Source organism: Mandrillus leucophaeus, unplaced genomic scaffold, assembly GCF_000951045.1.
Source record: "Mandrillus leucophaeus isolate KB7577 unplaced genomic scaffold, Mleu.le_1.0 Scaffold279, whole genome shotgun sequence".
Taxonomy (NCBI): domain Eukaryota; kingdom Metazoa; phylum Chordata; class Mammalia; order Primates; family Cercopithecidae; genus Mandrillus; species Mandrillus leucophaeus.
In genome coordinates, this window is record NW_012102909.1 from 2988867 (window position 1) to 3015384 (window position 26518).

General features: G+C 45.3%; 2 protein-coding genes across 3 annotated transcripts in view; both read right to left on the reverse strand.

Moving 5' to 3' along the window:
- The window catches only part of SNRPG (small nuclear ribonucleoprotein polypeptide G), a 19475-nt gene extending 17049 nt beyond the window's left edge, over positions 1–2426 (reverse strand). For both annotated transcript variants that reach the window (XM_011985037.1, XM_011985036.1), the window contains exon 1: positions 2313–2426. In XM_011985037.1, coding sequence (XP_011840427.1) covers positions 2313–2344 — 32 coding nt within the window. In that variant the 5' untranslated portion in view covers positions 2345–2426. The remainder of the gene's footprint in view (positions 1–2312) is intronic.
- A 1958-nt stretch (positions 2427–4384) lies between these two features.
- FAM136A (family with sequence similarity 136, member A) lies at positions 4385–10483 on the reverse strand. Its single transcript, XM_011985038.1, has 3 exons — positions 10324–10483; positions 9239–9379; positions 4385–5875 (listed from the first exon to the last, which is right to left on the reverse strand). The coding sequence occupies exons 1-3, from the start codon at positions 10408–10410 to the stop codon at positions 5687–5689; spliced, it is 417 nt and encodes a 138-aa protein (XP_011840428.1). The 5' UTR covers positions 10411–10483; the 3' UTR covers positions 4385–5686.
- Between the last annotated feature and the right edge of the window lie 16035 nt (positions 10484–26518).

Below are 26518 nucleotides of genomic sequence, written 5' to 3' on the forward strand. Positions count from 1 at the left end.
TTATATCTAATATATACACACATATTTATGAAGTATGATGAACAAAACTATTTTAATAAGATACATAAAACATATCAAATATAACACAAGATCTTATACAATCTTTACAATGACTTTGCATGCAATTATGGTCTGTCATTTCTACCGTTTTTACAGATGGAGAACTAGGCTTGGAAAAGGTAAATCAATTTTTCGAAGTCACACAGCAAGTGAGAGCAAACACAAATAGTTCAGTCTGACTAGAGAAGGGAACACGTGAGTATTAGCAGCTGTAAGGTTTGGCGTTTGAATGCTGGCTTAAGTATAGATTCAGTTTTGCATACTGTGATAAATCATTAAAGCTGTCACTGGCAAGACCACTGTGGCAGCAAATTTTAAGAAGTGGAAGGAAGAATTCGGTTAAGCCAGTGTATCTCAACTTCTGCACTAATGACATTTGGGACCAGGTAATTTTGTATTGTTGGGGGCAGCCGAATAACGGTAGGATGTTTAGCAGCATCCCTGGTGTCACCAGATTCCTTACCCCCCATTTAAGAACCCCTGAGTTACGCTAAGCCAGAAAGAGGGCATAATGGTGTAAAAGAAGATGTTATCAGTGAGAAAGCAAAGGAAGAAAAAATTTGAAAGTCATTTTGACGGCAGATCTCACGGGATTTCACAATTCATGAAACCTACGGATGAGAAGAGAAAGGTATTAAAACTAGCTTCCTTCTCTGAAATTTTCAAAAACTATGTTATGAATCACAAATAAAATCTTAGATTACAAGTAGAGAATGGTCCTTTTGTTTAAAAAAAGAAAAATCACCATTTCACCAGTCCCTGATGAATCCAGAGGATACTTACATCACCAACTCACCAATAAAATAACTTTCAGATAAAAAGAATAATTTTCACAATAATTTCTAACTTCTATTTTTCTAACGTTGGGCTATGTTTTAATAATTAATTCCTTAACAGACCTAACTAAAATATACATGAAAGTAGTTTTCATACAAAAGATGGCTTTGATACAAATATACCTTTAAATGCAATATTATTATTATTTGAAACAGAGTTTCGCTCTTGTTGCCCAGGCTGGAGGGCAATTGCAAGATCTTGACTCACTGCAGCCTCCACTTCCCGGGTTCAAGCGATTCTCCTGCCTCAGCTTCCCGAGTAGCTGAGACTACAGGCGCGCGCCACCATTCCTGGCTAATTTTTTGTATTTTTAGTAGAGACGGGGGTTTCACCATGTTGGCCAGGCTGGTCTCGAACTCCTGACCTCAGGTGATCCACCCACCTTGGCCTCCCAAAGTGCTGGGATTGCAGGCGTGAGTCACCGCCACTGGCCGCAAAATTATTAAATAGGAACTTTTCCTTATGTCTGACTTCCAGGGGCCTGGTAATAAATGAACTATACACAAAGCCAACCACATGCTACACCAGAAAAAATTGATTCCTGTAAAAATTTTGCATCCTCTGTGCAATCCAATTAATACATGTAGAATTCCAGCATCAGGGAGTACAAGCAAAACAGAGACGTACTGAGGAAACACATAACCTGTTAAGTCCAGTCAAAAAGTATTTGAGGAGTTTAAAGTTTTACGTTGAGTCCTACATAAATTAAGGCTCTCCTCCTTAAAGTTGTTTGTCTTTACTGGGTGTGTAAAAAAAACTTCAAAAAAATAGCCTTCTCTGATTAGAAAAAAATGAATGTTCTAAAAAAAATTTTATTTTTTAGAATATTAATTTTAGAAATGAATGTTCTTACATAGTTTCAATATCAGAGCAAGATAACACATGACATTCAAGCTTAATGTAAAAATAGGCAAGAAAAAAGAATGAGGTTTCTAAGTAAAAGCTCAAAGAAACACCTACAAACACATTCTCTAAGGCTAAAGTGGCTTTTGGATTCCGATGCCTCACGTAGTTTTAAAAACACTTCCCTTCCATCCCCTCCTTAGTTCCTTTAGAGAATTTCCCCCTCTAGCCGTCTATCTAGAATATGATGCTATTAGAGATGTTCAACAAAAGCTGGCATTGGAGATCTTCAAGGAACGAGGGACAGCGCCGGGTGACTAGGGGCCGGAGCGCGGGACAGAGAGACTAGTCGGCCAGAAGGAGGTGCGGTGGGTGCCGGTGGTAACCACGCCAACGCGCGAGCTCTGCGCGGGCTTCACGTCTCATGCGCCGGAGCCTGGCCGGGATCCCGGCGACCTCGGACCGGAAGAAGAAATAAGGTGAAGCGGCTCAAGCCATTCGGCTTGAAACACCAAGGGACTCGGGGGACGCAAAGAAGCGACCACTTCGGTTTGACTCTCACACATACTTACTTTTTCAACTCGGGAGGGTGAGCTTTACTCATGGCGTATACTCCGCGGGCTCACAGACGCCTTGGAACTGAATGCACGGTTTCCCTCAGGCTCCCGCTGTAGGCCCGGCGTCTTGCGTTTGGCGTCATCGACCTAGTTAGCCAATCGATTGTTGGCAGTTTTTAACACTTCACCTCGCGATATCTGAGCGCCTCGGTCATTGCTGAGCTTCCGGTTGCGTCGTCAGCGATTGGCCAGGACAGAGGGGTGGGCCCTCTAGGCACCTTTCTAAATTCGGTTTTCCTTGTGCAAAATTGAGATAACGGGTATTCTGACGATGGAGTGTCCGTGTTCTTGTCTATGGAACAGCCAAAAAAAAAAAAAAAAAAGCCTGGCGCCGTAAATCCCAGAACTTTGGATCTCTTGAGCCCAGGAGTTCGAGACCAGCTTGGGCAACATAGGGAGACCCCCCCCCTCCTCTATTTAAAAAATAAAATTGAAATACTGAGATAATAGTCCCCTCTCTAACTTCTGGGCAAACCCGGCAAATCCCGCATGTCTGTGGATCGTATCGCTTGTTTTCTTCATATATACCAAAATACCAAATAATGATCCCTGGAGGAATGGGCCTCTATATTTCTTTTTTTTTTTCTGAGACAGTCTCGCTCTGTCCCCCAGGCTGGAGTGCAGTGGCTCGGTCTCGGCTCACTGCAAGCTCCGCCTCCTGAGTTCACGCCATTCTCCTGCCTCAGCCTCCTGAGTAGATGGGACTACAGGCACACGCCGCCACGCCCGGCTAATTTTTTGTATTTTTAGTAAAAATGGGGTTTCACTGTGTTAGCTGGGATGGTCTGGATCTCCTGACCTCATGATCCGCCCGCCTCGGCCTCCCAAAGTGCCAGGATTACAGGCGTGAGCCACCCGCGCCCAGCCGGGCCTCTATATTTCTTTGGCAGGTATCCTACAGCATACTTTCAGACCAAGTAGGGTTCCGGTAACATGCAAATTAGCAGCCTCTGCACCATTGGAGAGTAAGGTGACTGGGCCTGTCTCCAAGAATTTCAATCTATTTCCGACTGATGGGTCTTGCAAAAAAAAATTTTTTTTTGTTTTGAGATGAGGTCTTGCTCTGTCACCCAGGCTGGGATGCATGATGTGATCATGGCTCACTGCAACCTCGAACCCCTGGCCTCAATCAATCCTCCCACCTCAGCCTCCTGAGTTGTTTAGACTACAGGCACAAGCCACTGCACCCAGCTAATTTTTTTTTTTTTTTTTTTTTTTTTGTAGAGACGACGTCTTGCTTTGTTGCCCAGGCTGTTCTCGAATTCCTGGCCTTAAGAGATCCGCCTGCCTCCAGCTCCCAGAGTGCTGAGATTACAGGCATGAGCCAGCATGCCTGGCAGTTCTGCAATTTTTCAAACATTACGTCCAGAACTCACTGATGTGCCATTGCCCCATATATAAAACGTGAAGTGCAGCACACAAACATTCTCTAATACAAGGTATTCCTTTTTCATGTCAAGATGTGTAAAAAGTGGCCTCGGACTTGTTCCCAGTTATGTTACCCCAAAATAGGAGAATGCACGGATTATAGAAGACTAAACCAAAATAGAATGCCGTGTTGATTTTAAATAGGGGATGGTTCTCAAAAATTCAGTTAATTCCTGATATTCTGGAATGACTCTATTTAAATACCAATGATAGTAAAGACTTAAACTCATCACATATTTTGCACTCTCTTAGTACTCAAAATCTTAGACACTATTTTTTTCTAGCAGGGTCATAGCTTTGTACCTTTACTACCACTTGCTATTAGTGTTTAGTTGAAGCTAGAAACTGACATAGATAATGAATTTCTCTTTTTAGCCTCATAGATAGTTTCTTTTCTACATTAATGAACTTTGAGTCACAATGTCCTAGTCTCCTCTCAAAGTTTTTCCCATTTACAATGAACCAGTTCTGAATCTGAACCATAACAACTAATTTCTGCTCTTCTGGACATTTTAAACTCATTTAACCTTTTAAAAGGAGAAGCATCCTGAGAAAGTTATATATTCACTGCCCAGATATAAGGAAAGAAAACACAATAGTGGGGAGAAAATTAAACCTTATTTATTTTTAAAACCAAACCACTAAGAAAATATGTCACAGCCTAGAAACAGCAAATGGACAGGCTATAATTTCAAGTAATAAGTTGGTGAAAATACAACGAAGTTGCTATCAAAACAGTAAGTTGCCACGCCAGGGCAGGAATACTGCCAGCTGCACAAGCCCCAGACAAAAATGGTATTTGGTAATGGGGGCTGCCTCTCCTTTGCTCTAAGGGAGTCAGCTCATCCTAGCCCAAGTTGCTTACTTTTTCTCCCTTGAATTCCTATTGTCAGGGGTTTGTCTCAATTGGGCTCTGTTAATTCAGGGGGCTAAGTAGGCAATGTTAGGTTTAGGCTTTCATTCCATCTGTTCTAATAAAACCAGGTTTTTCCAAATCCAGTACTTCATTACTCTGTTATAATAAAGTAGCCAACTGCTCCTTTTTTACTGTTCATTCCTAGATACTAGTATATATCACAATCAAAACCCCCTTCTCTTCAAGGGAAAAGTGTTACTGCAGGATTGTCCTGTCATTTTGCTATACACAGCCTCAGGGGCCATCAGCCAGTAATTCTGCTTCCCATAATTAGTGTGTCATCACCTCTCATGTTTCTGCATGGTCTCCAGGCTGAAAGATGCAGCATGTAATAACTTTAAGAAACATACATCCACATCTTGATGACCAGAAATGGGGATCCACAAGGAACCTTTCAAAGTTCTTATCCAAACTAGTCTCCCTCCCAATTCCACATCTTAAGATCAACTTGTATGTCCTTGTATAAATTACCCAAAACCTACAAAACAAAGACCCAGAAAACTTTCTTTCCAAGTTAGTGACCTCATTGATTTTGTTTCACAGCTTATGGAAAATGGTATGCTGACACTTCTGGTAAACAGGATGTTGGCAACAAAGAGAAAATATTTCTTCTCAGACTCCACCAACTCTAACCTGCCAGCCTGTTACTACCTGTGCAGTAAGAAGAGTCTGGTACCTTGGAAGGCTCTGGCTTGTTACAGGGGAGAGCCTTATTGCCAGGACAAGCGCTGGCCACAGGAAATAATAAGCTCTAAAACTCTCCTGTAATCTCTCTGATCCGATTTAGCACCACTTTTTTCCATTTCATTTTTTTTAGGACTGAAACATAAAATAACCAGTGTCCAGAGGCAAGTGACATATGCCTTACACTTGTGGCCATCCTTCATTTCTTCATTTGTAAACCTTGCTTAAAAGACTAAAATTCCCAATTCCTTATAAAAAATATATTCTTGCCCTCAGCCCCGATGGCCACTGGCAAAGACTTTTATTTCCCAATGGATAAGAGAGCCTCCTTCATCTTCTTGGTCATAGTTGGGATGAGGTGCATGTGGTCATCCACACACTTGGTCACACAACTGTCCAGCTGCTGCTTCACCTGAAGCTCCTTACTCCCAGCATCTATTGAATCTTTGGCTTTGTCGTTGCAATGCATGGTGCACCGGGCCAGGCGGTCCTGTGGCAAGAAGGAAGAAGGCAGAAAAAGCTGAGAGTAAGGCCTCCATCTACTTACTGTGTGCTCATTATGTGTTAGGCCCTGTGGTACAGGTTTAATATGTATTATCTTGGTCAATTAAAGGGACATGGTAGTGTGATTGGCCAAGGTTTTTTTTTTTTTGAGACAGAGTCTCACTTTGTTGCCCAGGCTGGAGTGCTGCGCTGCAGTAGCACAATTATGGCTTTTGCAGACTCAACGTCCGAGGCTAACACTATCTTTCCACCTCCGCTCTCAAGTAGCTAGGACCACAGGCACAAGCCGCCACTCTTGGCTAATATTTTCTTAGAAATTATTTTTGTAGAGATGGGATCTCCTTATGTTGCCCAGGCTGGCTTCGAACTCCTGGGCTCAAGTGATCCTCCCTCCTCGGCCTCCCAAAATGTTGGGATTATAGGTGTGAACCACTGTGTTTGGCTTTCCGAGACTATCTTGACTCAAACAGAAGATGGCACCAGGAGGGCTCAAACTATTACTAGAAAGCAAGTGAATGACAGAATAAATTGTACAGAACATTCTTCCAGGAAATGAGAGGTCCCTAGAGGTTATTGTAAGACTTACAAACACCTTTTTTTTTTTTTTTTTAGACGGAGTTTCGCTCTTGTTGCCTGAGCGGGAGTGCAATGGCATGATCTCGGCTCACCACAACCTCCGCCTCCCAGGTTCAAGTGATTCTCCTGCCTCGCCCTCCTGAGTAGCTGGGATTACACGCATGCGCCACCATGCCCGGCTAATTTTGTATTTTTAGTAGAGAGGGGGTTTCTCTATGTTGGTCAGGTTGGTCTCAAACTCTTGACCTCAGGTGATCCGCCTGCCTCAGCCTCCCAAAGTGCTAGGATTACAGGTGTGAGACACCACGCCCGGTCTAAAGTCTGTTCTTTCTACAGGAAAACATTCAATTCAACAAATATTTATTGAGCATCTACTATGTGCCAGGCACTCTTTTAATGTTAGGGAATATAGCAGTGAGTAAAACAAAGTTCTTACCCTTACAGAACTTATATTCCAGTGAGAGGAAAGAGGCAAAGTAAATGGAGATGTTGAGGAATTAGTTGGATATGTGAATGTGGAGTTTATGAGTGAGGTCTGGCCTATAGATATAAATGCAGGAGCTGTCAGCATAGAGATTATATTTATAGCTATGAGGCTAGAGGAGACTAGAGGAGTAGTCAGAAAGGAGAAAAGAAACAAGGACAGCCCTGGGCATTCTGATGCTCAGAGGCTGGAGCGGGGAAGAGATAGCAAAGGAGGGCAAGAAAGGGAGGCTAAGGAAGGAGGCAGAAAACAAGGCAAGTGAGACATCCTGGTGACCAACTGAATAAAGTGCTTTAAGAAGGAGAGGGATCCATTGTGTCAATGATGCAGACAGAGTAAGATGAAGACTGAGAAATGACCCCCGGATTCGGCCCCATGGAAGTGAGTGGCAGGAGCAGTTCTGGTCCAGTGAAGAGTTGAAGTCCACTTGGAGAGGACTAAAAAGATAATGCAAGGAGAGTTATAGAGCAATCCAAGAATCAAATTTTCAAAGACCCCATCTATAAAATTAGCTGTCAAAAAGAACACAAAGAAACCCTTTGGGGTTCCATGATCTTGAAGAAGTTATTCCTTCATAATGGCAGTTAACTTTGAAGTTTTGAATGGAAGAATGTAAAGCTGTATCACATTAGGTATAAGTTTTCCATGTGGATGGAACCTCAGGCTATGAAAGGCTAGCTTGGAAGTAGGTTTGCTTCCCCCAGCTTCCAGAAAAATATACTTAGAAGATGGGAGTAAAATGAAGTTGTGGATACTCTTTGCTCCAGAGAAGGAAAGAGGGAGCTCTTTTAGTAACCTCAGAGGGGCTTGTGAGCCAGAAATCAGTAAGTCAACAGTAATAATGATTCACATAAATGACTGCTCCTTAGTGACAGAGGGGCGGCCCTCTGGGTATAGCAAGTAGGGGCAGTCCTGGGTGGGTGTATAAGTCCACAAAATGGTGGAAGGGTGTTATTCTAATCTTTACCTTTTCAAGGCTATCCTACCTTTCTAGAGATTCTGCTCTTTTAAAAATAAATTAATATGTTTTAGGAAACTTTATTTATTTTTATTTTATTTTATTTTTTGAGACAGAGTCTCTGTCGCCCAGGCTGGAGTGCAGTGGCACAATCTCAGCTCACTGCAAGCTCTGCCTCCCAGGTTCACGCCATTCTCCTGCCTCAGCCTCCCGAGTAGCTGGGACTACAGGTGCCCACCACCACGCCCGGCCAATTTTTTGTATTTTTAGTAGAGATGGGGTTTCACCGTATTAGCCAGGATGGTCTGTATCTCCTGACCTCGTGATCCGCCCTCCTCAGCCTCCCAAAGTGCTGGGACTACAGGTGTGAGCCACCGTGCCCGGCCATTATTATTTTTTTTTGAGACAGAGTTTCACTCTTGTTGTCCAGGCTAGAGTGCAATGGAACATGATCTTGGCTCACTGCAACCTGCGCCTTCTGGTTTCAAGCGATTCTCCTGCCTCAGCCTCCCGAGTAGCTGGGATTACAGGCACCCACCACCACGCCTGGATAATTTCTGTAGTTTTAGTAGAGACGGGGTTTCACCATGTTGGCCAGGATGGTCTCGAACTCCTGACCTCGAGATCCACCCACCTTGGCCTCCCAAAGTGTTGGGATTACAGGCGTGAGCTATGCGCCCAGTCAGGAAACTTTATATTATACAGTATACATATTATATTTGGTGGTTATGGCAAAAGGAACAAACAAACGCTTTCTCCCCAACAAACTGTATAAGGGCTCTGGGTCATGAACTCCCCTGGAAACTCCCCATTACATCATTTCTTTTTTTTTTTTTTTTTGAGACAGTCTCGCTCTGTTGCCAGGCTAGAGTGCAGTGGTGTGATCTTGGATCACTGCAACGCCGCCTCCCGGGTTCAAGAGATTCCCCTGCCTCAGCCTCCCTAGTATCTGGGACTACAGGTGCGTGCCACCACGCCCGGCTAATTTTTTGTATTTTAGTAGAGATGAGGTTTCACCATGTTGGCCAGGATGGTCTTGATCTCTTGCTCTCATGATCCACCGGCCTCAGCCTTCCAAAGTGCTGGAATTACAGGCATGAGCCACCGCACTTGGCCTACATCATTTCTATAGGAAATGATGTTCAACTTAAGGCACTCGACTGCCAAGACTTTTTGCAAAATTTCAAATCCTGTGAAAACTGGTTGGCCATGACTATCACAACTCTTAACAGAACCAAGACACTAAAGCCAAGAGTTTTGAACAAATGCTTGTCATCTCCTGTAAAAGTCTGTATCAAAGACTAGAGTGCTATGTCTAGGATATTTCTCACCTGGAACTTCTCCAACTCACTGGTGACCAAAGCCTGGGCTTGAGCCAGAGGCACATGGCAGCGCTCGATGCACTGGTGCACCTGCTTCATGGAGGCCTGGCTGTCCTCACAACAGCTGGCGCTGCATCGGAACATGAGACCCTGGGGAGAAAGGGCAGAGAGAGATTAGGTAGGAAAGCCTCTGGGGACACAGATGAGTATGGAGCACTACAGGAGTTAGAAGGCCATGTGTATATCTGCACCTCCCTCTCTACCTTCTGCTTTCACCTTCCCTGAGAATAGACACCAGGACCTTAAAACCACCACTGGGGAAAATTATCCTCAATGTCTAGTGTAGTGTTTCATGGTCTCCTTGCTGCTAGCTCATCGGCACCTGTTGCACCGATGGTTGGGTGAACAGAGGTATGCCCGAGTGGGTGAGGGTAGGGTGGTCTGACGAAGCCAAATTCTGAAAACTAGGTGCTTCTTCCACGGGGTTCAGAGGTCAGCAACCTAGTAATACAAATTCCACCAGAGGGCAGCCAACCCTCTAATCAATGACTCAAGGGGCACTATCTGGGAAACGCATACTCCGTGAGAGAAGCAGGACCGACACACACAGAGGCATTGCGGGGCTCAGAGAACAGTGTAGAAACCCGCGCTGTGTGAAGCGGAGTTGGGCGCAAGAGAAGAGGGCATGACCTGGCTATCGGGGAGGCCGGAAGCCCTCGCCTTTCTGGTCTTTCACCTTGGCAGCGCCTCTGCTGGGCCTCGGGCCGCTCACTTGTGGAAGGGGCCGCGTAAGAGGGGAAGGTGGTGGGGCGAGCGCCTGCCACCAGGGGCTTCCCACCTGCCGCCGGGGACGCTCCTGCCCCGGGCTGGACGGGGCGGAAAACAGCCTCGCGCATGGCGAGGGCACACGGATTTCATCCGATCTGCCAAAGCTTCCGAAGTCCTGTCCGAGGCCGCCGCGGCGACCCCAGGGCCGCCCACACCCGGTCTCCGGGGACGCGGGCTGCTGTGCCAGGCGTCGCGTGGTGGCTGAGGGAAGGGCCCGGAACCCACCCGCTGAGAAGAGGGTCCCGGTTCGGCCCCAACCTCGCTACCTGCATCTTCCGGATGTTCTCTCTTTCCAGACTCTTCACCATGGAGTCCACCGCCTCCTGCACCCGCAGCTGCTGCAGCTCCGCCATGGCTACCCCGCGCTGCCCCGCGGCGCTCCGCGCCGGCGCCCATATAGAATCGGCGTACGGGCCCGCCCCCTCACCGCCCTTCGCCGCCCGCCCTTCCCTGGCCCACGCCCCCCACCTGGCGGCCGAACGGAGCCACTGCATGCTGGTGTCTGCGAGCCCACCGTCGTCCTCCCGCCTGGGAACCAGTCACCGGAACACCTGCCCCGCGGTTGCTGCCTGCCTTTCCTCCTCCCCTCCCTTGATCCCTACCTTTACATTCTTTAAAATAATTTAATGTAATTTACATACGGATAAATGCCCAGATCTTAGGCGTGCTGCTTGATGAGTTTTAACAAACCCTGTCGGCCGGGCGCGGTGGCTTAGGACTGGACTGTAATCCCAGCACTTTGGGAGGCTGAGGCAGGTGGATCACCTGAGCACAGGAGTTTGAGACCAGCCTGGCCAAAATGGCGAAACCCCGTCTCTACTAAAAACACAAAAATTAGCCGGGTGTGGTGGCACATGCCTGTAGTCCCAGCTACTTGGGAGGTTGAGGCAGAAGAATTGCTTGAATCCGGGAGGGAGAGGTTGCAGTGAGCCGAAATCACGCCATTGCACTCCAGTCTGGGCGACAGTGAGACTCTGTCTCTAAACAACAACAACAAAAACCCAAACTCTGTCTTGTCCCAATCTCCGTCCTTTCTTCCCCATCTCCCCACCCCTGCCCTCACTGGTCTGCTTCTGTCACTGTAGATTATATTTTCTCTTTCTAGAATGTCATATGTATGTTATTATTCAATAAGTACTCCTTTTCTGTCTGGCTTTTTAAAAATAGCATATTGCTAAAAATTGCTTAGCATAATGCTTTTGATATTGAACTGTGTTGTTGGTTATTTTTTGCTGCTAAGTAGTATTCTATTGAATGGACATATCACATTTGTTGTTGTTGTTTTTTGAGACAAGGTCTCATTCTGTCACCCAGGCTGGAGTGCAGTAATGCGGACTCGGCTCATTGCAGCTTCCACCTCCCTGGTTCAAGTGATTCTCATGTCTCAGCCTCCCGAGTAACTGGGATTACAGGCATGCACCACAATGCCTGGCTAATTTTCGTATTTTTTTGTAGACACGGGGTTTCACCATATTAGCCAAGCAGGTTTCCAACTCCTGGGCTCAAGGGATCCACCCACCTCGGCCTCCCAAAATGCTGGGATTGCAGGCATGAACCACTGGGCCCAGCCTACGTTTGTTGATCCATTCCCCTGCTGATGGGTGTCTGGATCTTTTCAGTTAGTAGCTATTATGAATAAAGTGGTGACTATGAATATCCTTGACCACTTTTTTTTTCTTTTGGAGATGGGATCTTGCTATGTTGTCCAGGCTGGTCTCAAACTCCTGACCTCAAGCTATCCTCCTGCCTCTGCCTATCAAATGGATTATGGGCATGCACCACCATGCAGTCCTTGACCAAGTCTTTTGTAGACACATATTTTCTTTTCTTTTGGGTAAATATTTAGAAATGGGATTGTTGGATCACAGGGTAGATGTATGTTTATGCATTTATTTCTAATAAAAAATGAACCTCAGAGAAAAGCAGGGGCTGCAGATCATCAATGAAGCACTATGTGCCAGCAACATGAAACTGTTTCTGAATTCCTGAAGCAGTTTTATTCGGAATGCCTCACTGTCCCACCCATAACAGTACTGTCGTGTGCATTCATTTATCAAATACGTCAGCTAGGAGTGCGGGTCCAGAGGGTAGCGTCAGTGGGAGAAGGGAAATGCATGCTCCATGGAGAAGGGGAAGGGGCAGTGTTGGAAGAGGTGTGCTGGAGGAGGTGGCCCAGGCTGGCAAGAAGGGAGTGAGCCATCCGGGTTCCTCAGGAAAGCTTTCTTAGAGGAGATAAGGCTTGAATTGAGGCTTTGAATTGAATTGAGATGAGTGGGTGTTTGCTTGGCATATGGGGCTGAAGAGAAAGCCATGTCAGGCATGGGGGTGCAAGATGGGGATGGGGTGGAACAAAGGAATGGGGCCGTCATTGGAATTTAACCATTTTCTGCCATTGGGCACTAGATGGCAGGAGAACTCTAGTTTGAGGGCAGAGGGGAGTTTGACTCAACCCAAGCTTCTTTGAGGAAAGCTGTGCTCTGACTGGGCGCGGTGGCTCGTGCCTGTAATCCCAACACTTTGGGGAGCAGAGGCAGGTGGATCACCTGAGGTCAGGAGTTTGAGACCAGCTTGGCTAACATGGTGAAACCCTGTCTCTACTAAAAACACAAAAATTAGCCAGGCATGGTGGCAGGGACTTGCAGTCCCGTCTGCTTTGGGAGGCTGAGACAGGAGAATCGCTTGAATCCTGGAGGCAGAGGTTGCAGTGAGCTGAGATCATGCCACTGCACTCCAGCCTGGGAAACAAAGTGAGACTCTGTCTCAAAAAAAGAAGGAAAAAAAAAAAAAGAAAGCAAGCTGTGTTCTTCCAGCACCAGGCCCTCTCTAGTGAGTACAAGTATGAGTATCTCCCCATAAATCACAGTTCAGGGTCTCGAGACAGCCTGTTCATTTCAAACTCGACTACAGGCGGCTCCCAGCAGCAGCTGGAAAAAGGGTGACGCCAACTATTAAATAATGTGCCAGACAGTGTTTTAAGTGCCTTCTACGGGATGATCTCATTTAATTTCCATGACAAAGCACCCTATGAGGTGGGAACTTTACTCTCCTCTTTTCTCTCACTCAGGGCAGAAAATTGAGGCCTAGGGAGGTGAAACCACTTGCCAGAGATTGCACATTTTTAAACTGGTGGAGCTAGAATTCCAATCCTGATGGGCTAACTCCAGACTAGAAAAAGTAGGAAATCTCCATTGTGATTGACTTAGTGTTTATACTTATGTCCCATGTTCCACAGAAAGTTCTTTCTTTCTTCTTTATAGCACAGTCTGAAACTACTCACCTTTCCCTCTTATTCCTAAAATTCCAGACAGAAACTCTCCAACAGCTCCTGCTTGTAGGAACCAAGTTAATCACGCTAAATGAGTTTAAAAGTCCTTGAGTAATTCAGGCTTGTTAGTTTGTATACACAAATTGAATGGTACTTTTAGTATTTATGAAAAATGATTCTTGGCTGGGGTGGTGGTTCACATCTGTAATTCCAGCACATCGGGAGGCCGCAGCGGGCGGATCACTTGAGGCCAGGAGTTCGAGACTAGGCTGGCCAACATGGTGAAACCCCCATCTCTACTAAAATTTAAAAACATTAGCTGGGCATAGAGGCACACACCTGCAATCCCAGCTACTCAGAGGCTGAGGTGGGAGAATCACTTGAACTCAGGAGGTGGAGGTTGCAGTGAGCTGAGATGGTGCCACTGCACTACAGCCTAGGTGACAGAGCGAGACTCTGCCTAAAAAAAAAAAAAAAGAAAGAAAGAAAAAAAAGAAAAAGAAAAAGAAAAATGATTCCTGACTTGCAGTTAGCTGGCTGTGGAAATCAGATGGGAGTCATGGTGGAAGCGGAGTTTAATGTCATGTTAGGAAGCTCAGATACCTGTCTGTGATATATTACCCTGGTACTTTGAGGGTGGGAAAATGAGGTTTCAGGATTATCTGGCTCAAGCCTGGGCTGATTCACTGGAAACAAGTCACAGCTCTTTCAGGATCCTGGGTAGTCAGTTCTGTCATCTTGATTCCTTTCCCACCTCTCCTGCCTGCCATCCTGTGAACGCCGGCCCAGCAGTGGCAGAAGCACTCCCAGCCTCTCTGCCAGAGACAAACAGTGGCATAAGAGGGACTAGGGCTCTTTCCTATTTGCTCATGTTCAGAATGTGGGTGAGATAAATGGGGGCCAGGAGGCCCGGGATGAGGGGAGGAAGTAAATTTTGCTAATTGCTGCTACCTTTTCTAACCCTCAGGTTAGCTATGGGTGATAGCCAGAAACCCAGCTATGGCCAACCTTGGTTGAAGACTTCCCGATGAACCTTTATAAATCAAACTGATAATTTAGAAAGCAATTCTCATGTTATCACTTTTTAAAAAAATTAATGCCAATAAGAATGAGCTTGAAGTGTTATCACTCTCTAGTCATGATACTCCTTGGTCAATTATGATGCCTTGGTGGGGAAAAAAAAGCTCACAAGCAAAGAAAACTGTCTTTTGCAGAATGAAGAATTCAATCAACATTTTGGAAGTCATGAGTACTTTTTAAAAATATATTCAATTGTTGGCTGGGCATGATGGCTCACGCCTGTATTCCCAGCACTTTGGGAGGCCGAGGCAGGTGGATCACTTGAGGTCAGGAGTTCGAGACCAGCCTGGCCAACACGGTGAAACCCCGTCTCTACTAAAAATACAAAAATTAGCTGGGCGTGGTGGCGAATGCTTGTAATACCAGGTACTCGGGGGACTGAGACATAAGAATCACTTGAACCTGGGAGGCAGAGATTGCAGTGAGCTAAGATCACGCCACTGCACTCCAGCCTGTGCGACAGAGACCCTGTCTCAGATTAAAAAAAAAATAAAAAAAAATATATATACACGAACACACGCACACACACACAATTGCTTCAGAGCTCTCTGCCAAAAAAAAATATATATTCAAAACTTTGGTTGAATAATTATTTTATATAAGTATATTATTAAATATAAAATAAAGCAAATGTTTTATGATTATAAATATCCAATTATGTAAATATCTCTTGAATCTATTCACATCTCTCTAGCTTACTGTTATCACCCTAAAGCCACTATTATTATTATTGCCTGGCCTACTACAATTGATCCTGTTTAAATCTTCCTATTGTGGCTGGATGGCGGCTCACGCCTATAATCCCAGAAGTCTGGGAGGCTGAGGTGGACGGATCACTTGAAACCAGGATTTTGAGACTGGCCTGGCCAACATGGTGTAACCCAGTCTGTACTAAAAATACAAAAATTAGCCAGGCACGGTGGCACAGGCCTGTAATCCCAGCTACTCAGGAGGCTGAGGCAGGAGAATTGCTTAAACCTGGGAGGCAGAGGTTGCAGTGAGCTGAGATTGTCCACTGCACTCCAGCCTGGGCAACAGAGCAAAATTCCATCTCAAAAAAAAAATCTTTCTATTGAGTGGTCATTTACTTGTTGGCTTGTCGAGTACTTTTATTTTATTTTATTTTATTTTTTTATTTTATTCTATTTTTTTGAGCTAGAGTCTTGCTCTGTTGCCCAGTCTGGAGTGCAGTGGCGTGATCTTGGCTCATTGCAACCTTCACCTCCCAGGTTCAAGCAATTCTCTGCCCCAGCCTCCCGAGTAGCTGGGATTACAGGTGTGTGCCACCACGCCCATCTAATTTTTGTGTTTTTAGTAGAGACTGGGTTTCACCACCTTGGCCAGGCTGGTCTTGAACTCCTGACCTTGTGATTCACCCGCCTCGGCCTCCTAAGGTGCTGGGATTACAGGCCTGTGCCACTGCACCTGGCCTGTCGAATATATTTGCATAGTATTGTAATGGCTCTTTGTCAGTTATATGTGTTACAATATTTCCTCCTACTTTGTGGACTTTTAATAATTCTTTTTGTGTTTTGTTTTAAAAGAATCCTTCTGGCTGGTCAAGAGGGCTCATAGCTGCAATCCTAGCACTTTGGGAGGCCGAGGAGGGAGGATCACTTGAGGCCAGGAGTTTGAGACCAACCTGGGCAATATAGGGAGATCCTGCCTCAATAAAAGAATAAAAAAATTAGCCGGGCATGGTGGAGCTATTGTCTCAGCTACTCAGGAGCCTGAGGTGGGAGGACTGCTTGAGCCCAGGAGATGGAGGCTCCAGTGAGCTATGATTGTGCCCCAGCACTCCAGCCTGGGTGACAAAGTGAGACCCTGTCTCAAAAACAAAAAACAAGTTTCTTAACTCCAAGATTTGAAAGTATTCTTGAGAAGTTAAAAAATTATATTTGGCTGGTGCGGTGGCTCATGCCTGTAATCCCAGCACTTTGGGAGGCCGAGGTGGGTGGATCACCTGAGATCAGGAGTTCGAGACCAACCTGCTTAGCATGACGAGCCACTGCCTCCCAAAGTGCTTGGATTATAGGTGTGAGCCACCATGCCTGGCTGGCATAATGTTTTTTTAAAAAAGACTTTTCTGGTTGCCCCCTTCCCACTCTGTATGCCCCTCTGTCATTATATTTTCTTGGCACCCTGTACTTGTCTGTGATGGTGCGCATCACTATTATTCATTACTTGTCCCATGTTTGTTTTCTTTGCTAGATTAAAAACTCTATGAGGAGAGGGACCATGTCTGTTTTATTCATTGCTTTTCACCAATTCTTTGCCTAGTGTTTGGCACATACTAACCCCTCATTAATTTCATTATACAGGTAATCAGATTGCTAGAAATATTTGGAAACCAGAGAAAAGCAACAATAAATAGATAAAAATGTAAAAATCCATAATACTATCCTACAACTAACTTTATTTATTTATATATTAATTTTTATTTATTTATTTAGACGGAGCCTCACTCTCTTGCCCTGGCTGGAGTGCAGTGGCGCGATCTTGGCTCACTGCAACCTCCACCTCCTGGGTTCAAGTGATTCTCCTGCCTCAGCTTCCCTGAGATTACCGGCATGCGCCACCATACCTGGCTACACTACTACTTCAAATATCACTGTTAAATTTTTGATTTCTTTCTTTTGCTGAAACATGATAAATGTTTGTTTCTCATATATCATCTGAAGTAAGCATTCTAGAGCTCATATGGCAGCTCCATGTCTCTTTTTTCTAGGTGTTCTGTCATCTCCAGGGTCACAATCTCATCTATATGGTCTTGATTTATTTCTTTCCAGTCTTTTTTTTTTCCTATATGGGTTTTAAAAAACATTGTAGTAGCCCGGGCGTAGTGGCTCACGCCTGTAATCCCAGCATTTTGGGAGGCTGAGGCAGGTGAATCATGAGGTCAGGAGATTGAGACCATCCTGGCCAACATGGTGAAACCTCGTCTCTACTAAAATACAGAAAATTCGCCGGGCGTGGTGGCACGCGCCTGTGGTCCCAGCTACTGGGGAGGTTGAGGCAGGGGAATCGCCTGAACCTGGGAGGCAGAGGTTGCAGTGAGCCGAGATCGTACCACTGTACTCCAGCCTGGCAACAGGGCAAGACTCCATCTCAATAAATAAATAAATAAAAATTGTAGTAATAAAATATATATACTTTAGTATCTTGCTTTTACAATTATATTACAAATGTTTCCATGTCATATACAAGTAAGAGGAAACATCGCATACAGCTAGTGATCAATGTTAAGCAGAAAAGGGCTGAAATTATAATTCAAATGTAAAGATTTGAGTAAGTCCTGGGATGGCGGTTGCTAGAACCCCCTAGCTAGGCTAAGCAATCTAGGAGCAAAGGGGTCATGTCTGCCTTTGTAGAGTCTCAGGGAGTTGGCCAGGCTCCCGAGGGGTGATGGCTGCATGGTGGGTCTGGGCAGACAGGGCCTTAGGCAGTCCACAGGGTTCTCCAAGGCTCAGTGTGAGTAGGAGCTGGCCCCAGAGTAGCATGAAACTAGATAGGACCACAGACAGCCTGACGATATCTCTTTCCCATGGCCCAGAATGGGAATTGCCTAATGATCTCCAGGCAGCTGAGAGGAGCCCAGAGCCCAGAAGTATCTGAGAGAACCGGACCTGGAGAAATCTCATCCTTGGGGAGAGGCAGCTGGTATGAACCAAAATGGAGACCTTTTCCCTCATAGATGCCAGTGTGAACAGATGATTCTACCCACCTTCCCACCAGATGAAACTCGGGGATTAACTCCCAAATTGATTGAGATTATGTTCTTGCCACCCAGCAGACGGGAGCTCACATTAGAAATTCTTTCCCCTTTCCTTTCCTTTCTTTTTTCTTTCTTTTTTTGAGACAGGATCTTGCTTTGTCACCCCGGCTGGACTACAGTGGTGTAATCACGGCTCACTGCAGTCTCAAATTCCCAGGCTCAAGCAATCCTCTTGCCTCAGCCTCTCCAGTAGCTGGAACCTGCACCACCACACCTGGCTAATTTTTTTTTTTTTTTTTTTTACTGAGCTGGGGGTCTCTATGTTGCCTAGGGTGATCTCAAACTCCTGAGCTCAAGTGATCCACCTGCATTGACCTGGCAAAGTGTTGGGATTACAGGCAGTGCCCGACTAACTTTAAAATTTTTCTTTTGTAGAGACGGGGTCTTGCTATGTTAACCAGGCTGGTTTAAAACTCCTGGGTTCAAGAGATTCTCCCGCCTTGGCCTCCCGAAGTGCTGGGATTACAGGTGTGAGCCAACATGCATGACTAGAAATTCTTTAGTCTTGGAAAATTTAAAGTTATATTTCTTGTACATTTGAGTTTGTAGATTGAGATTTGTGTTCCTTAGATAAAGAATCAGTTAAAAAATAAAAAATAAAAACGAGCTGCATGGGTCTCCACAGTGACCAAGAAATTGTGAGTTCTATTTCTCTGTCCAGGGTACCACTATCAGCTATGGGACATGAGTGACAGTAACAACTGCCTTGGTTTTCCACCTTTATCATTCCAAGACTATTGTAATATTAGTCCTTTGTTTAGTGCTCCCTTGTACAGTCTGCCCTCCAAATTTTAGTGAGCTTTCTAAACTGTAAATCTGGTATTATTTACAGAGTTCTCCTTTATCTGTTGTCTGCTCAAAGTCCCTCACTAGCCTACAGAAGAAAGTTCTAACTTCTTAGGATGGACAGTCAGACCCATCAGCATCTGCCTGAAACCTACCTTCTGGATTCAAGTGATTCTCCTGTCTCAGCCTTCTGAGTTGCTGGGATTACAGGCACATGCCACCATGCCCAGCTAATTTTTGTATTTTTAGTAGAGATGGGGTTATGCCATGTTGGCCAGGCTGGTCTGGAACTCCTGACCTCAGGTGATCTGCCAGCCTCGGCCTCCCAAAGTGCTGGAATTACAGGCATGAGCCACTGCTCCCGGCCTTTTTTTTTTTTCTTTTTTAATTTGAGACGGAGTCTCGCTCTGTCGCCCAGGCTGGGTGTCATCTTGGCTCACTGCAACCTCTACCTCCCAGGTTCAAGCGATTTTCCTGCCTCAGGCTCCCCAGTAGTTGGAATTCCATACGTGTGCCACCATGCCCAGCTAATTTTTGTATTTTTAGTAGAGTCAGGGTTTCACCATGTTGGTCAGACTGGTCTCAGATTCCTGACCTCAAGTGATCCACCCGCCTAGGCCTTATAGAGTGCTAGGATTACAGGCATGAGCCACCGCACCCAACCTGCCTGTAACCTACCTTTCCACACCATCTCTTGATTTCTTGCCATGTGTAGGCTGTGCCACCACTCACAGTCTCTTGAGTGTGCCATCAGTCCTTTCCATGCCTCTGCGTCCCTGCACATGCTGTGCCCTCTGTCTGGGATGTGCTTCCTCACTGCTCTTCTGTGCCTTGTGGGCTCCTCCTTAAGATTTGGATCAGATGCCACACAATTGGTGTTCCCTCCTGTGTGCCCCCATAGTGTTTTGTGTTTTCTGCCATCCTCCATCATAATACCCTTTTTATTCCATTGGAAAGCAGGGGACTCAGATGCACTGCCTCAGCAGGGGTCCTGGAGGGAACACGAATGGTTGAAGTTGGTTTGTGATGGGAACTGTGATTGACTGGAAAACACACTCTTCATTTTGTTTTGTTTTGAGATAGGGTCTTGCTGTATTGTGCGGGTTGGAGTGTAGTGGTATGATCTCAGCTCACTGCAGCCTCTGCTTCCCAGTCTCAAGCAATCCTCCCACCTCAGCCTCCCGAGTAGCTAGGACTATGGGTGTGGTCCATCATGCTTAGCTAATTTTTAAAATTATTCCTACAGATGAGGTTTCACTATATTGCCCAGGCTGGTCTTGAACTCCTGGACTCAAGTGAGCCTCCTACCTTGGCCTCCCAAAGTGCTGGGATTACAGGTGTGACCCACCACACCCAGCCCATACATTGTCAGTTCTTTCCTCAAATGCCATTGTTGTAGGAGTTATTAAGAAATTATTTTAGCCAGGCATGGTGGCTCATGCCTATAATCCCAGCACTTTGAGAGGCCGAGACAGGCAGATCACGACATCAGGAGTTCAAGACCAGTCTGGCCAACATAGTGAAACCCCGTCTCTACTAAAAATACACAAAAAATTAGCCGGGCATGGTGGTGTGGGCCTGTAATCCCGGCTACTCGGGAGGCTGAGGCAGGAGAATTGTGTGAACCCAGGAGGCAGAGGTTGCAGCGAGCCACGATCGCACCACTGCACTCCAGCCTGGACAATAGAACGAGATTCCGTCTCAAAAACAAAAAGAAAAAAAAGAAAAAAAAAAAAAGAAATTATTTTAGGCTGGGTGCGGTGGCTCACGCCTGTAATCCCAGCACTTTGGGAGGCTGAGGAGGGTGGATCACCGGAGGTCAGGAGTTCAAGACCAGGCTGGCCAACATGGTGAAACCCCGTCCCTAATAAAAATACAAAAAAATTAGCCAGGCATGGTGGCACATGCCTGTAATCCCAGCTACTTGGGCAGCTAAGGCAGGAGAATTGCTTGAACCTGGGAGGTGGAGATTGCAGTGAGCCTAGATCATGCCATTGCACTCCAGTCTGGGCGACAGGGTGAGACTCCGTCTCAAAAAAAAAAAAGAAAAAAAGAAAAAAAGAAATTATTTTAGGTTGATAGAGAGGAAAAGGGGTTCTTGGGGAAGTTTTCATTTTTAAAGCAGCTCTTAGAGGCAGGCGGGCAACCTCTGATATGCAAGTGCCGGCCATTATAAACTGGGTCCACCCAAATATGGCAATTCCGGTGGCCTTCTTGCCCTTGCCCCACATGTTCCTGGCAACATGGCCATCCCCACATATCCCGCTCCCCCCCACCCCCGCCCCATGTGTAGAACATCAGGGCACCCTATATTTGCATATTAAAAGACTAGAGTGGGAGGGCTAGTTTTTTTCCAGGACTCTGTGAATGACATGACTGTTCAAACCAATCCCCTGAGCCCTATGCAAATCAGACACTGCCTACTCCAGCCTCTGTATATACCTGGCTGGTTTCTGCCCCACTTGGGGGTCCCTCTCTTGGTTTTGGAGCCCGCCATCCCTCTGTCTCTGTACAAGGGGGCTTTTTCTTCTTTCCCCTTCTTTCTTGCCTATTAAATTCTCCGCTCCTTAAAACCACTCCACGTATGTCCTTGTCGTTTTTTCCAATTCAAAGTGGGATGAAGAACCTGGTGTTCCTCCACTCAATGGAGCCGTATCACCATGGGCCCAGACATAACGTGGGAAACCTAGCCCTTAACACTCTACAGTAAAGTAATTCTCTCTTCCTTTTTCATTGTCCCTCCAAGACAATGAGTGTCCAGAGAATGTCAGATTGTTCTCTGTATCTTCTTTGGCACCAGTTACTACAACACACATACTTCATTAGGAATATTTGCTGAATAAATTGATGAATAGGAAGGTGATATCTCACATTTCGGTAAATTGTCTCCCCTTCCAAGATTGCCCTGTAGGCGGCATGGCCTCTGGCTTCTTCTATGTGCTTGAGATGGTCCTGGGTAACTTGTGAGGGGTTCTTGGAAAAATGGAGCAAAATCAAGCCCCATGTGGAGAAATAACCTTAACTAGAATCTCAGAGGGGAAAGACAAGTCTCAATCATATTAGGAAATTTGTTTGCCAAAGTTAAGGACGTGCATTCGGGAGCCAGGTCTATGCCTTTCTCTGAAGGTGATTTTGAGGGCTCTAAATTTAAAGGGGAAAGGGAGGGATATTGAGAAGTACACAGTTTTCATGTGAGAGGGGATAGGGAAAAATAGTCATTCATGCCTTTGTTTGGCTCAGTGAGTCTGCATTTATTTTTTATTTATTTATTTTTTTTAGACGGAGTCTCGCCCTGTCTCCCAGGCTGAAGTGCTGAAGTGCAATGGCATGATCTCGGCTCACTGCAACCTCCTCCTCTCGGGTTCAAACGATTCTCCTGCCTCAGCCTCCCGAGTAGCTGGGATTATAGGCGCCTGCCACCATGCCCAGCTAATTTTTGTATTTTTAGTAGAGAGGAGGTTTTACCATGTTGGCCAGGCTGGTCTCGAACTCCTGACTTCGTGATCCACCCACCTCGCCCTCCCAAAGTGTTGGGATTACAGGCGTCAGCCACCGCGCCTGGCTGTGTATCTGCGTTTTTAAAAATAAGATGACATAGACAAATGGGGCAGAGGAAAAATGCAGGGAATCTGCACTTTACGTAAGATAACATAGACAACATGGGGCAGGGGAACAATCAGATATGCATTTTGTCTGGGGTGACTGCCCCTGTAAACATAAGCTCTCAGTTTACATTGCCATGGTGAAATTTTAACAGAAACACCTTAAAATATCTTACAGCTCACTAGAAAAATTACTTGTGGGCAAAATGTGGAGGAGGTGTGTAGCTTTTCATCTTGTAGCCATCTTATTTAGGAACCAAAAGGGGAGGCAGATTTGTGTGACCCAGTTCCCAGCTTGACTTTTCCTTTTGGCTTAATGAGTTTGGGGTCCCAAGATTTAATTTCCTTTCACAGGGACCAGGCTGGAAGGCTACATGCTTCTGGCTGAAACCCTTCCTCTCTCTGGGCCTCAGTTTCCTAATCTGAAAATAGAAAAAAAAAAAATGCAGTTTCAGGGAAGTAAGAAGAACAGAGTATTTTTATATTCTTGGAAGAAAATGTCTTTTCAATACCAAGGATTATTGTTATGAATCAAATCATTGAGCATATGAGCCACTGCTCATCAGAGAGAATAAGGTGAAATGTGGGGAATTTTATGATTCACTTATGACAAGCCCCAAAAGACTGAAGGGATTTTCACCCAAAGCAGCTTCTTGTCTAATTCACCCCTCCTAACAACCCCTGTGGGGCGGAGAGCAAGTTTTCCCTGGAGAGACTTGGAGCCCAGTTCCAAGGGGATAACGTGGATTTCCATGCACGTGGCTTCTGAAATATCCCCTGTGATACCTTTTCTCTATTGTATTTGCAATTACGAGTGCTGAAGTCAATAGAAATTCAGAGTAATGGTCAAGAACTTGAGGCAGGTCTAGATTTGAGTTCTGCTTTGCCAGTTACCAGTGATGTAAACTTAGACCAATTATTTAATAATTTGTATCTGTAAAATTGGTAGTTAAAATGCCTACCAGGCAGCGGGGTCTGTGACTTTTACTCCTGGGTGATGGCTGGATCCATTCAGGACATGCAGAATGAATCTAGTTCTTTCTTTAAATAAGAGACTTCTTGATATTTTAAAGAGTGAGGTTTCCAGGGAAGATTTTTCTTCTCCAGATTAATGATCATGTGTGTCTTTGGACAAGAATTATAGAATTTAAAAGGCTCTTATGGATCATTTTGCTTATAACATTTTAAAAAGAATTCCTACTAGGTATGGTGGCTCAAACCTGTAATCCTAGCATTTTGGGAGGATGAGGTGGGTGGATCACTTGAGGTCAGGAGTTGGAGACCAACCTGGCCAACATGGTGAAACCTATCTCTACTAAAAATACAGAATAATTAGCTGGGCGTGGTGGTGTACACCTGTAATCCCAGCTACTCTGGATCCTGAGGCACAGGAATCAGAGGAGGCAGAGGCTGCAGTGAGCCGAGATTGTGCTACTGCACTCCAGCCTGGGTGACAGAGTGAGACTCTGTCTCAAAAAACAACAACAAAAAAAGAATAATTTTCTCTTTGGCTAGTTACTTTTCAAATTTAACAACTAGGTGTGCAGCAGGGTGGGGAGACAACTACAGTATAAAGAACGGATGATGTTATTTTAACAATCTTGATTAATTTTTAAAGTTTACATTTTAAAGTTTTATTGTAAATAGACTATCTACTGTGCCATCCAGGATGGCAGCCACTTAGCCACCTGTTGTTACTTAAATTTAAATGAAAAGTAAATAAAGGCAGATGTGGCGGCTCATGACTGTAATCATAGCGCTTTGGGAGACTGAAGTGAGAGGATCCCTTGAGCTCGGGAGTTTAAGACCAGCCTGGGCAACACAGTGAGACCCCATCTGTATTTTAAACATAAAATTTTTTTGGCCAGGCGCAATGGTTCATGTCTGTAATCTCAGCACTTTGGGAGGCTAGGGTGGGTGGATCACTTGAGGTCAGGAGTTCGAGACCAGCCTGGCCAACATGGTGAAACCCTGTCTGTATTGAAAATACAAAAATTAGCCAGGCATGGTCGTGCTTGCCTGTAATCCCAGCTATTCAGGAGGCTGAGGCAGGTGAATAGCTGGAACTCAGGAGGCGGAGGTTGCAGTGAGCTGAGATAGTGCCACTGCACTCCAGCCTGGGTGACAGAGCAAGACTCCATCTCAAAAAAAAAAAAAAAACAAAAAAAAAAAAGGGGTCAAGGCACGATTTCTCACGCCTGTAATCCCAGCACTTTGGGAGGCCGAGATGGGCAGATTATGAGGTCAGGAGTTTGAGACCAGCCTGGCCAATATGGTGAAACTCGGTCTCTACTAAAAATACAAAAATTGGCCAGGCGTGGTGGCACACACCTGTGGTCCTAGCTACTCGGGAGGCTGAGGCAGAAGAATTGCTTGAATCCAGGAGGTGGAGGTTGCAGTGAGCTGAGATCATGCCACTACACTCCAGCCTGGGCGACAGAGTGAGAATCCATCTCAAATTTAAAAAAAAAAAAAATTTAATATAAAAAAATTAAAGAATTCAGCTTAGTCACACTAGCCACATTTTAAATGCTCACTAGGATATGTGGCTTGTGGCTGCTGTATGTAGATACACAGTATTTCCATCATTGCAGAAAGTTTTGTTGGCCAGTATAGCTCTAGAACAACAAAGCCATTTCAATCAACACAAAAAAATTGAAACTGGGTTATGAATGACATACCAGTCCTAGGGCAGTCTCAGCTTCCATTGTACATCTCAGTTTTGCTTTATTTACACAGAATCAAGACAACCTTGATTTTACCAGGTAAGTAGTCACATATGGTGGCCTCTTCTCACCACTTCCTCTTTCAGTCTTGAGATACTCTTTTACGAAGCAGAGGTGGCAGAAGAAGCTTCAGTCTGAGCCTGGATTAAAGTAAGTTAACCTGGTAGCACAAGAAAATTCCCCAGTGATGTCTCCTAGGCCAAAATATGGCATATAATATACTTGAGCAGGTGTTTTTTGAAGGGCAGATAAAAAAGAATTTTAAAACATTAAAAAAAGTAAAATTCTCAGATACCTTGTGGAACCCTGAATGCATCTCTATGGAGCCCCAGAGTGATGTGGGGCACAGCTTGAAAACTCTTTAAAAAAATAATTTGCGGGGTGCGGTGGCTCACGCCTGTAATCACAGCACTTTGGGAGGCCGAGGAGGGCAGGTTGCAAGGTCAAGAGTTCAAGACCAGCCTGACCAACATGATAAAACTCCGTCTCTACTAAAAATACAAACAAATTAGGGCCAGGCGCAGTGGCTTACACCTGTAATCCCAGCACTTTGGGAGGCTGAGGTGGGCGGATCAGGAGGTCAGGAGTTCGAGACCAGCCTGGCCAACATGGTAAAACACCATCTCTACTAAAAATACAAAAATTAGCTGGGTGTGGTGTCACATACCTGTAGTCCTAGCTACTCTGAGGCAAGAGAATTGCTTAAAAAACCTGAGGTGGAAGTTTCAGTGAGCTGAGATCTCCCCACTGCACTCCAGCCTGGGCAATAGAGCAAGACTCCGTTTCGGGGGGGAAAAAAAAAAGAAACATTAACCAGGCATGGTGGTACATGCCTGTAATCCTAGCTACTTGGGAGGCTGAGGCAGGAGAATTGCTTGAACCCGGGAGGTGGAGGTTGCAGTAAGCCGAGATCGCACCACTGCACTCCAGTCTGGGCGACAGAGCGAGACTCCATCTCAGAAAAAAAAAAAAAGAAAGTATTTATTTTTAGTAGAGACAAGATCTTCCCATGCTGCCCATGTTGGCCTTAGGCTCCTGGCCTCAAGAGATCCTCTTGCCTTGATCTCCCAAAGTGCTGAGATTGAGGCAGGAAATTAGGGTCCAGAGGCTGGGAACATAAGGCTGATTCAGAATTCAGCCATGAGAAGAAATATTCTCTCCATAGGGCGTACACTGAGTAAATGACTTTGTAACTTTACTTCATCCTCTTCATTTACATTGGGCATA

Bases quoted from the DNA above. Each gene is read 5' to 3' on its own strand.
- FAM136A (XM_011985038.1), bottom strand. From the start codon at position 10,410: ATGGCGGAGCTGCAGCAGCTGCGGGTGCAGGAGGCGGTGGACTCCATG. The intron at 9,380-10,323 runs GTAGCGAGGTTG...CTTTCTCCCCAG, and splicing joins AGAACATCCGGAAGATGCAG to GGTCTCATGTTCCGATGCAG. The intron at 5,876-9,238 runs GTGAGAAATATC...TTCTTGCCACAG, and splicing joins GTGAGTTGGAGAAGTTCCAG to GACCGCCTGGCCCGGTGCAC.